The following is a 12570-nucleotide window of genomic DNA, read 5'->3' on the forward strand; positions in this document are numbered from 1 at the left end:
GGTGAAGTGTCTGCTCAAATGTTTTGCCCGTTTTCAATTGGGTTATTTTCTTGTTGAATTTTAAGAGTCTTTGTATTTTTGAATACCAGTCCTTTATTAGGTGTATGTTTTGCAAGATTTTCTCAAGTCAGTGGCTTGACTTTTTATTCTTTAAACAATGTGTTTTGCAGAGCAGAAGTTTTTAATGTTAATGCAGTTCAGCTTATCAATTATTTCTTTCATGGATTGTGCTGTGTTGTATCTAAAAACTCATAACCAAACCCAAGGTCACCTAGATTTTCTCATGTTATCATTTGGAAATTTTAGAGTTTTGCATTTTATGTTTTGGTATGTGATCCATTTTGAGTTAACTTTTTTTTTTGAGTTAATTTTTTAAAGATGTGAGGTCTGTGTCTAGCTTTTGCCTTTTTTGCATTTGAATGTCCACTTGTCCATTTGTTGTAAAGACTATCCTTTCTCTCTTGAATTGTCTTTACTCCTTTGTCAAAGGTCAGTTGACTGTATTTTTGTCGGTCTATTTCTGGGTTCTCTATTCTGTTACGTTGTTCTATTTATTCTTCACCAATATCACACTATCTTGATTATTGTAGCTTTATAGTAAGTCTTGATATCGGGTAATGTCAGTCCTCCAACTTTGTTCTTCTTCAGTATTGTGTTGGCTCTTCTGGGTCTTTTGCCTTTCCATATAAACATTAGAATCAGTTTGTTGATATCTACAAAATAACGTGTTAGGATTTTGATTGGGATTGCATTAAATCTGTAGACCCAACTTGGGAAGAATGAACATCTTAACAATAGTTGAGTCTTTCAATCTATATTTTTCCTTGTATTTACATCACCTTCAATCAGAGTTTTGTAGTTTTCTATATATAGATTCTGTACATATTTTGTTAGATTTATACTTAGGTATGTAATTCATTTGGTGGTTTTATAAAGGTATTGTGTTTTTAATTTCAAATTCCAGTCATTATTGGTATTTCGGAAAACAATTGAATTTTGTATATTGACCTTGTATCCTGTGACCTTGCTATAATTTCTTTTTGGTTCCATTTTTTGTTGTTGATTCTTTACAATTTTCTATACAGTAAGTCATATCATTTGCAAACAAAGACAGTTTCTTTTTTCCTTCCCAATCTGTATGTATACCTTTTATTTCCTTTTCTTGTTTTATTACACTAGCTAGGATTTCCAGTATGGTGTTGAATAGGAATGATGAGAGGATATCATTGCCTTGTTCCCAGTCTTAGGGAGGAAAGCGTCCAGCTTCCTACCATTAAGTATAATGTCAGCTGTAGATTTTTTGTGTATATTCTTTATCCTGTTGATAAAGTGCCCCTTCTACTTCTAGTTTGTTGAGAGTTTTTAGTCATGAATGGGTGTTGGATTTTGTCAAATGTTTTTTCTGCAGCAATTGGTAATGATCATGATTTTTTTCTTTTAGCGTGCTTTTATAGTGATTATACAATTGCTTTTCTTTTTTAAATTACTTTTCTAATGTTGAACCAGCCTTGCATGCCTAGTATTAATCTCACTTTGTCATGGTGTATAATTCTTTTTATATGTTGTTGGATTTGATTTGCTAATATTTTGGTGAGGATTTTTGTATCTATGTTTATGAGATATTGATCTGTAGATTTGCTATCTTGTACTGTCTTTTTATGGTTTTAATATTAGCAAATCTGGCTTTTTTATTTTTCTTCATTCCCTTCTAGCTTTTTTCCGTACACATTCTCTAATTTTAACTGTGTGAAAATGATACACAAGTTTTTTTGCATTTGTTCAACTTAAATTTTTAATCTCCAACATCCATTTAATCTCTAGCAAACATTTTTTATGCTGCTTCATAATTTTCATTATACAATTTTCATTTAATAGCAGTTATATTTAAAATCAGGTTGGATTTTATTTTATTTATTGTTTTAAAGATTGGCACCTGAGCTAACAAGTGTTGCCAATCTTTCTTTCTTTTTTCTTCTTTTTCTCCCCAAATCCCCCCAGTACATAGTTGTATATTGTTGTGGGTCCTGCTAGTTGTGGCACATGGGACGCCACCTCAATGTGGCCTGATGAGCGGTGCCATGTCCGCGCCCAGGATCTGAACAAGCAACCCTTGGCTGCTGAAGCAGAGCACACAACTTAACTGCTTGGCCATGGGGCCTGCCCCATCATTCTGGATTTTACAATGAGAAATATCACTCAGCTAACTATTTACAGAAAAATGATTATACTCTTAAATCTCGAAATTTTTTCTCTGGGTATAGTTACAGTAAGATGACAAGGAAATAACTTAATTTCCCTATGGCTAATAGGGAGAAAAGTCATAGCCCTGTGTTCGTACACAGAAACTCTTACCTAGAACGAATAATGGAATCACATATCTTACTAGTGCAGCGTAGTCATAGATCAGGCCTGGCTGGCAGTGTGGGCAAGTTCTCCTATTCTCAGCCAGCCCTCTCTTTTTATGTTCTCCATCTTTCTCTCGTTCACATTTCTTTCCCAACTTTTGTGTGGAACAGAGACACACAATTTTGTGTGTGTGTGTGAGGAAGGTTAGCCCTGAGCTAACTGCTGCCAGTCCTTCTCTTTTCACTGAGGAAGACTGGCCTTGAGCTAACATCCATGCCCATCTTCCTCTACTTTATATATGGGATGCCTGCCACAGAATGGTGTGCCAAGCAGTGCCATGTCTGCACCCGAGATCTGAACCTGCGAACTCCAAGCTGCTGAAGCGGAACGTGTGCACTTGACTGCTGCACCACCGGGCCAGCCCGAGAAGAACACAATTTAATTGCTTTTTACTTACCCTATAAAATTTATATTTTCTACTGCCAAATTTTAAAACGAGTTGAAAAAAATCTTAAGTTGATTTTCTTTTTCATTCTTTTATTTGCTCAGTGTTTCTACACGTAAAAATTTTTGCAGACTGTGATTACAGAAAATAAGGGGCAACTAAAAGGAAATTTTAGGACTTGATAATCTGAATAAAATAAATCTATAATAGGTTAATTATTGAGATTTTTAATATAAAGAGAAAAATGACAAATTGTTCATATTTGCGTGTCTGCTTTTTCACAGGCAGAGAATCCCCCTAATGGACCAGATTGTGGTTATGGCTCCTTTCACCAGCAGTATTGGCTTGATGGAAAGATCATTGCTGTGGGAGTGATTGACATCCTTCCATACTGTGTATCATCTGTGTATTTGTATTACGATCCTGATTATTCATTTCTGTCTTTGGGTGTCTACTCTGCACTCCGGTAAGATTGCTTTTGACAGTTGTAATGAGTCATATGAAACATCAAATAATTCCTTATTTGATTATATTTCATCATATAACAGTAGAAATCCTGTTTGATAGTACATAGTAATTTGTTTCTATAGTAGTCTCTTATATATTGATATTTAGAAATATCACTTTTAGAACTGAAGCCAATGTCTGATAGTAGTTCCCTTGCTTTTTAAGGTATCCATCTAGTCTAGTGTATGGGAAGTCATTGTATTTGTAGGATGCTTTTGTTGTTTAGTTTATGCATTTATTTAAGCTCCCCATTCAGAACCACTTAATGTTCCATAAATGTTATGTTCTAGTGGCCTAGTGGTTAAGTTCAGCACGCTCCGCTTTGGCAGCCCAGGTTCAGCTCCTGAGCCTGGACCTACACCACTTGTCTGTCAATGGCCATGCTGTGGTGGTGGCTTACATACAAAAAGAGGAAGATTGCCAGCAGATGTTAGCTCAGGGCAAATCTTCCTCAGCAATAAAAAGTTATATTCTTTATATATTTTTTCTTGTCATTGCTATCATATTTTTTTTTATAACTAAAGGTTAAATGAATCTGGTGTAATGAATTAAAGCAATGTGAGTCTGTCGGAAGAAATACACAGTTACATAAAATATATAGAACAGGACTGAGGAGTCCCTGACTGTCCATCTGACTCTGACCCTCACCAAAAGATGATTTCTCTTTTATGTCTGTGGCTGAAAATATATGCAACACAGCACAAATATTTTTACGTGCATTATTGTAATGGTAAAAGGATTGGGGTCTTATTCCATGAAAATATTTGTTTCTATTTTTATTCCTGCTTATCTGTGTATATAAGTGAAAGAGGAGGGAAGGAGGATTGAGAATTATTTTTCTATTATTTGTCTGGAACTTGAGTCTCTGTTTTTCTCCCTCTATCATTATGTCTTTTTTTTTTTTTAAAGATTGGCACCTGAACTAACAACTGTTGCCAATCTTCTTTTTTTTTTTCCCCTGCTTTTTCTCCCCACATACCCCCAGTACATAGTCCTTCTAGTTGTGGCATGTGGGACACCACCTCAACGTGGCCTGACGAGCCGTGCCATGTCCGTGCCCAGGATCCTAACAAGCGAAACCCTGGGCTGCTGCAGTGAAGTGCACAAACTTAACCGCTTGGCCACGGGGCCGGCCCCCATTGTGTCATTTTTTTCTTTACTTTTCCCAGTCTTTTTGTCTGATGGTCACATTTTCACATCATGGTAAAATGTATTTTGCGATTATTTTATTTATTGTGTATGTGCTATTTTCTGGCTCATAAAAGTAGAAGAGTTGATATTTTTCTTTGATCACCATTTGATTTTTTTTTCAGTCTGATCCAGAATTGTTTTTTTTTTTTCTTTCAATGTCCCACGGTATAAAGAAGTTCCCTATTGTTGTATTTTCAACCTGAAGTCTCTCTTAATGCCAAGTTATAACAAATTCACAATTATACAGTGTTTACAACTGATCTTTGTAATAATGTTTTATTTTTCTTAGGTATTTGATTTTACATTTTATGTAAACTAATTAAAAATATTTATGACTCTTGGTGATATCACTCAAATTGGAACTAAGTTAAAGCATTGACGTTTTGTCAGTTTAGAAGTATATATTTCAGAAAAGATACATTTTCTTGGCACCAAAATCAGTCAGTACTCCAAAATTGTTGCCATTTTCTTTCTTGTTTTATTTTTATATCTATCACTTTACAATGTGTGGCTATGGATTTTTTTTCTATACTTCTCATAAATATTAAGAATGATACTTATTCCTACATAATAAGTCCCAGCCTATGTATGAAATATCATTTCATGTCTCAGTAAACTAAGAGAGAGCTTCGAGATCATACTGCATTTGAGATAGTAACTAATCAATTCCCAGCAAAATTTGAAAGAGTTCCACTTATTGCTTGGTATATCTTTTGAAAAATTCTAGAGTTGGAGAGCCTTGAGGAAGTAGCAGAGGAGCCCGAGAGCAGGAAAGAGGTTGTCATTTGAGAGTGAGGAGATTGAGACTGCATTGGAGGCTTGTCACTTCCTGTTAGTGCCCTTGAGAATGCGAGTCACGGAATTTATAGAAGAGGAAAGGCAGCCAGGAGATTGACATTTCAAAGCAAAGTTGAGGAGAGTAGGTTACAAGTTGCCAATTCCATTATTGATTTTAATGTATTTTGGTGAAACCTGTTTAGGTTATTTTCCCTCCATTTCTTATCAATGTAGAGTTTTAACATTTTAACTTAGAATCACTGTAGATTTTTATGTAATATAGTCTGCAGATTTTAAAAAATGTTTGAGTTGGGGATCATGGGCATGGCATTTATTTACCTTTTCTTTTTAGCAATGTAAGTAATTTGCTTAACAGATGTTTATTTGAGCACAATCTATATGTCCTGGTATCATTCATTCGCTGAGTGGGGGAAGGGTTTGGGCAGGTTACCTGATCTGATTAACATTATAAAAGACTACTAAGATTCCCCTTTGGGGTTATGGAGGGGCAAGAGTGGAAACAGGAAAACCAGCTGGGAGGCTACTGCTGTTGTCCAGGGAGCCATAATGGTGGGTTGGACCAGGATATCAAGATGGAGGTGTCTCTGTAGAAAACTCATCTTACAGTGTTTTTATAATTGTTCATCTCCCAACACTTGGATTTTTTTTGATTGCTTAATATCAGATTTTGTCAAACATTTGTCATCAAATTACTAGTACTTTGAATATTGGAACTGGACTTAACTATACCTTCATCTTTATTCTTCTTTTGGCAGAGAAATTGCTTTTACTAGGCAACTTCATGAGAAAACATCTCAACTCAACTATTACTATATGGGTTTCTACATTCATTCATGTCCTAAGATGAAATATAAGGTAAAGTTGATTTTTCACACATGTCTGCTGTAGATTCATTATGAAAGTTAGTGCTTTCATAGTTTCTTGTCATATTAATTTAACTTGCCAAATGTAAATCATGAATTATTTTAAAATATGTTTTAAACTTTTCATAGAATCTAGTTTGTTCATTGCCTAGAACAGTGCCTGACACATAGGCACTTAATATTTGTTTAATTTAGGTTAATATGTAGAAAGAACCTGAATACGTAGAAATCCCAGCTATTCTTGAACTTTCAGTGGGGTCCTCCTTACTTGGGGCAGCACAGTATGCCCACTAAGAAATCTGCCTTCTCTGGGTGCACTCTAACTCTCCTCTGCCCTCCGTTCTTTCTCGTCCATTTAGTTTTGGCTTTGTTTCCTTTGGACCCAGTCACAGTCCAGAAAAACTTGAGCTCGATGCAAGCAGCAAGATATTTTCAATAATATAATATTTGCAAATATTTGTATGGTTTTTATCGTAGAAAAAATGAATCCCTAATATGATTTTTGTCTCATGGCACAGGCTTTTGAGCTTTGAAGGGGGGACAAATGGGTTAATTAAGGAAATCTCCTTCCTGCCTCAGAAATGAAGCTTTCTATAGTGAGAACCATAGTGTCTATTGCTCTTACTTTGTAATTCATTGTATAATTATGAGATTTAAGTATATTTCAGAATTTCCCTTTCAAAAAGTTTTAGCTTTTATGACTGTCTTTAATGAACCTCTTCGATGTTTTGTAAGTATTGGTACCCCACTGTAAAAACTCTGGAAAGTCCACAGCAGTGTAAAGGAGCAGACTCCCTCCATCCCGCCCACTGTCGCAGCAGTAACCAAGTGCCTCTGCTCCACTTAGAGCACTGCTTTAACCTCTGAAGATGCGGAAAGATGTAAATATGAATCTTCCTCTTAAAACTTGTAATCTCAGTGAAGATTAGGGGTATTTTTCATAAAACCAGGTCAGTACAGTGGTCTGGTGAGTGGCATAGGAGGCAGTGGGGGTTTTCTACACAAGGTGTGAAAGAGGAAAAGGTTTAACTAAGAGGGAGGAGAGGCCCCCGAAAAGAGTAGATATAATGGAGAAGTACATTTCAAGGAGGAGCATATAGGGATTCAGAGGTGACCCTGCTCATGACATATTCATGTAAAAAGGTAACCAAAGGGCTGTGAAAGCTAGACTAAGGTAGGTAGGCAGTTGGGAGTCTTTGAAAATTTTAGAGCCAAGAGCATGGCATGTATAAATCAAAAAATATGAATATATTCATATGTATAAATTATTATTTTTTTAAATTATGGGACTTTTTAAACATAAGCCAAATTAAAAAGTGTAATTGAACCCCTGTATACCCATTACTCAGCTTCAGCAATTATTAGTACTTCTTATTTCATCTATTCCTTCATCCTGATTCCCACCTCCATCATCTTTTGAATTGTTTTGAAACAAATCTAGGGTATCATTTCATCTGTGCATATTTTAGTATGTATTTCTAAAAGATAAGAGCACTTTGAAAAAATAACCACATTTTCATCATCACACCTCAAAAGTATTAGTATTTCTAAGTATCATCCTATATCTAGTCAGTGTTCATGTTTCCCCAATTGTCTCATAATCTTTTTTTTGAGGAAGACTAGCCCTGAGCTAACATCTGCCAATCCTCCTCTTTTTGCTGAGGAAGACTGGCCCTGAGCTAACATCTGTGCCCATCTTCCTCTATTTTATATGTGGGACACCTACCACAGCATGGCTTGCCAAGCGGTGCCATGTCTGCATCCGGGATTCAAACCCTGGGCCGCTAAAGTGGAACGTGTGCACTTAACCGCTACACCACCGGGCCAGCCCCCTCTTAATATTTCTTTTTACGGTTAATTTGTTTGACTTAGGACCCAAACTCGTGAGGTCCATACATAGTATTTCGTTGCTTTGTCTCTTAAATCTTTTTAATCCATAAATTTCCCCTCCCTCTTTTTTTTTGTCCCCTCTTACAAAGGAATAATCCACAGAAGTTGGTGATTAACTAAATGTGGGAATGATCAAGAATGATTCCAAAGCTTTGAGGTTAAGTACTGAATGGCTGGGGAAGTGATGAGTCCATTGTTAGAAATTGTGGATTCTAAAAGTAGAACTGGCTTTGAGAGAAGGGTGATTCTCGTTACCTTGCTGGTTTTATGTTGACAGCCCAGATAGTCTGGTCAAGGTGTCCTGCTGGCCTTTGGAGTTTCTTGTTTGATCTCATACTTAAGTGTACACTGTAGATAACTTCTGAATTTGGTCATCAAAAATTTTCTTTATGGCTGAATTAATAATTTACTTGATAGGTCTAAAGATATATTCTGTGCAGAAGGAAAAGCGTGAACGTATTTTTCTTTTCCTAAAATACTTATTTGGTACTGTTTTTATTAGCATTTTCTCCTTCTAGCTCATTTTTCTGGTACTAGATCTGAATTAGGTCAGGGTAGGAAACTCAAGTACTCAAGATAATGTAATACAATTAAACACTCAAAACTCTGACCACCCTATCTATTCATCTTCCTCTGTGTGCTTTTGTATGACCCATTCTAAACAGAAGTGTTTTTATACCAGTCTTAGGCTCTTGTAGAAATTACACTTTTACTTCCTATCTTTAATAGCCATTCCAGTGTCACAGCATTTTTCTTGGTGAGTTTTTCCTTATGCCTAAGCTAAAATCTAAATGCCTCTATATTTTAACCCGTTTCTTCTGTTTTTGGTCATTAGTGGAAATATTGACCATAGTTTCGTCAGCTCTTTCCTCTGCATGAAGACTTTTAATCATACCTTTACTGACCCCAGTCCAGACTAAATATTGCATGTTCTTCAGTCTCCTTTCTAGGTAGAGCTCTGCTTGGAAACGGAAGTCTGGCTCATATCTAGTTTTTAGTTAAGGATTTTAAAAATGTCCTCCATGTAGCTCAATTTGACTTAATCATATTCAGTCTAAATCTGTCAGAATTATAGCTTCAGAATATTATTTTTTAAATTCCATTTACATGAGAGATGCCCCCACGCCTACTTGTCTTCTGGCCTAGTATGTTCCTTCCTCTCTGTGATATTTATTGAGTTCCTACTGCAAATACAGCAGTGAACAGTACAGGCAAGATCCCTAGTTTCATGGAACTTCCATTCTAGTGGATGACCTACGATAAATTAATAGAGCCGACAGATGTCAGATGGGGTAAGTACTGTGTGAGGTGGTAAACATTTAGTAGGTATGGCTACTTTAGATTGGGGTAAAGGTGGGCCTCTCTGAGGAGTAATGTTTAGGCTAAGAGTTGATTGACAAGAAGTGAGCCAGTGGGAAGACAAAGGGTCATTTCAGGAAGAGGCTGAGGGGACAGCCAGTGCGGTGCTTAGCTTTTGAGTTGCTGCCGTCATCAGTTTTGGCTGAACTTTAGAATGACCTGGGGAACTTCTTAAAAATACCGATGGTCAGGTCCATTTTAAGAGATTGTGATTAATTGGTTGGGCTTCAGCCATGGGCATGAGAGTTCTTTTTCATGCTCAGAAGATTCTAATGTGAAGTGAGGCTTGGGAACCCCTGCACCAGATTGATTTTTCACATCTTAGAGCCTAATGATAACTGGAAAGATGGCTATTTCTCATTGTAAAGTTTGCTATTTTCTGTTTGTTAAATTCAGAATCACTCTTACTGAAGAAGCTCATATCTACAGGTGACCTCCTTTCAGCTGGGTTTTCCCACCTGAGGGCCCTTACCCGTACTGTTCTCTTGTTTTTCTCCCTTCCTCTGCCCATCCTCCGTGCTTACAAACTCCTCATCCATCGTTTGTCAGCCTAGGAGTCACTTTCTCCAGTAATCTGTACTGGACCCTAAGACTAGATTGGACCACCCAGCCTCCCCACCCCCAGCTCCTGTAGCATTCTCCATTTCTTCCTAAAACTCAAGTCCTGTGCATACATTTGTGAGAATCTGTTGATGTTTATCTTCATTATGTATACCAGGTGCCTAACAGTGTGCCTGCTACACAGTAGATCTTTAATTCTTAATAGACATTTGTTGAATTAATGAGTAGAAATCCTAATGCTGAGGGTCAAAAGTATGTAGAATAGTGAGAAACTCTTTGATTTAACAAATATATACTGAGTGTGAATAGGACAACTTCTACTTTGTAAATAGGTTATAGCTTAGACACACAGACAGTCTTAATAGAATGTGACTAGATATCATGGAGTATGATAAGTACTGATAGCAAAGGGAGCTGATGACACAGAACTGTGCAACGGTTTGGAGAAGTTGGCTTAACTACAGCTAATCTTGGTTTTTGCAACTGTAAGATGGGAATGATGTAGAAATGAGATAATTCTGTATTTTTAATCTCAATTTGATTATAGAGCTACTTGTCCTAATAGGATAGAGCCTACCTAGTAGGCTAACATTCACAAAATCATTACCTGTGCTTTTTTGGGGACCTATGAAGGTTCTGTGTATGTATGCTGACAGATGGCACCCAAACTTCTAAATGGCCTGCTTGTGCTATTAGCCAGACTTCTTAGTTTAGTTCAGATGCTGGGGAAAAGGAGAGGTTTATGCTAGTGTATACCAGTGCTGCCTCCCTTTTTGAAAATTCACAGCATCGTGCACACTTGTCCTTTGCTGGGAGGAAAGTGGCACTGAACTCTGTTGGGGTTGGTGCTACAACACAGTGAACCTCTCAGTAATAAATCCTGCATTGTGCCACAGGGTGTCTGTTGATTTTTCCTTATCCATTCAGTGCAGAAAAAGTCTCAGAGCTCAGATGTTTGATGGTGGAGTAAAATGGCTATTTTTCTCCACTGAAGTGAGGAGAATTTGGTATGTTTGTGCCAGATCTCCAAGCTGCATGTCATCATTGAGGGCAGTCTGACTAATGTTCAGTTCAAGCCCATTTATGTCAGAAAAGAGCATCTACATATCCCACTGACTGAGCCATTGAATTTGGGGAGAACTAGTCAGAGGATGTGACAGAATACCATGTCACTCTGTTCCACACGTTGTATCAGAAACTAAGACTCTGATTTCTCTTTACTTAAGGATAAAGATAGGCAGTAATTTATGGTCATGATAGATTAAAGCCGTTTCATACCTGTTTTTAAAATAGTAAAAACTATGTCTGGGAGAGCCACATTGTAAAATATACTTGGAAGAATCTACGAAAGTGTTTTCTATCTGGTATTAAAGAGAAAAGGAATATATTTCAAAATAGGGGAATATTTTTGATAACTGAGAAGAAGCAGTCTCTTAGGTGCCCGGTACACACTAGACACTGGGAATATAGTTGTAAGCAGTGTAGGTGTGGGCCTTGCCCTGATACAGCTTACAGCTGAAGGGGCAGGTAGACAATTATAGTATAGTGCATAAAGTGACAACAAGTGACATTTAACTGTATCTGAAACTAGAGTAATGTTTCACTTGGATTTTCTTGTGTAGATTTAGACATGTTAAGTTACATTAATACATTTATTGTATGACATAGAGCAAGTTAAGGTATTTGACAGCAGGTCTGAGATACACAAAAGAGCTGGTTTTACCTGCTTTCTTTTATTGAGTAATGAGCTGTCATGGAGGCATGCTGAAATGGCGAGTCTATCTTTATGTGTAGGGAGGACCATGGTTTGATAGATGCTTTCCGAGGGTGTCCATCATCAGTTCCTCTTACCCTGGGTGTGCATGCTGCTCCATCCATCAGAAGTAGAGTCTGTTTCCCTCTCCCTGGGTAGACTGGCCTTGTGACTTGCACTGACTGATAGTATACCATGGAAGTAGCTGTCTGGGACTTCAGGCCTAGGCCTTAAGAGGGCTGGCAGCTTTCCCTTCCTCTGTCTTTGGAGCCAGCCATCATGTAAAAGGTCCAACTACCCTGCTGGATAGAGAGGCCACTTGGGAGGCCTGAAGCCATCCTGCGTGTTTCAGCCCCATCCAAACACTCCTGGCTGAATGCAGCTATGTGATTGAGCCTGAGGGAGGCTGGCAGAAGAACCACTTCGTGAACTGTAGCCAGCTCTCAGAATCATGAGGAATAATAAATTATTGTTGTTTTAAGCCACTAAGTTTTGGAGTGGTTTGTTACTCACGATGACTGAAACGCATGGTCTGGGACGGAAATCAGTAGATATAGATGTAGATTTTTATGTACATAGAAATCATTCTGTGTTGAGCTGTGCAGACTCATGTCCTCAATTGAGCTGAACTGATCTGGGAAGTTTCTGATGGTTCAATGTGAGCGAGTTTTGGCAGAGTCACTTAATTTCCATAGAGATATGCCCATTTGGCTTATGAGAATTCATCTCTATAAGGAGTTTCATTTAATACCCTGACTTGAGCCTACAAGGCATTTCTTAATATGACAGATTTTGATTTTACTTGTCTTGCAAATGGTGAGCGCTGCAAGAGGAAAATCACTATGTGGTCATCTTCA

General features: G+C 37.4%; 1 protein-coding gene across 6 annotated transcripts in view; it reads left to right on the forward strand.

Annotated features, from left to right (window-relative positions):
• Nucleotides 1-12570, forward strand: part of ATE1 (arginyltransferase 1) — a 169199-nt gene that overhangs the window by 75084 nt on the left and 81545 nt on the right. For all 6 annotated transcript variants that reach the window (XM_044749574.2, XM_070481996.1, XM_044749582.2 and 3 more), the window contains 2 exons: nt 3076-3257; nt 6043-6142. In XM_044749574.2, the coding sequence (XP_044605509.2) occupies nt 3076-3257; nt 6043-6142 (282 nt within the window). The remainder of the gene's footprint in view (nt 1-3075; nt 3258-6042; nt 6143-12570) is intronic.

Source organism: Equus asinus, chromosome 2 (assembly GCF_041296235.1).
Source record: "Equus asinus isolate D_3611 breed Donkey chromosome 2, EquAss-T2T_v2, whole genome shotgun sequence".
Taxonomy (NCBI): domain Eukaryota; kingdom Metazoa; phylum Chordata; class Mammalia; order Perissodactyla; family Equidae; genus Equus; species Equus asinus.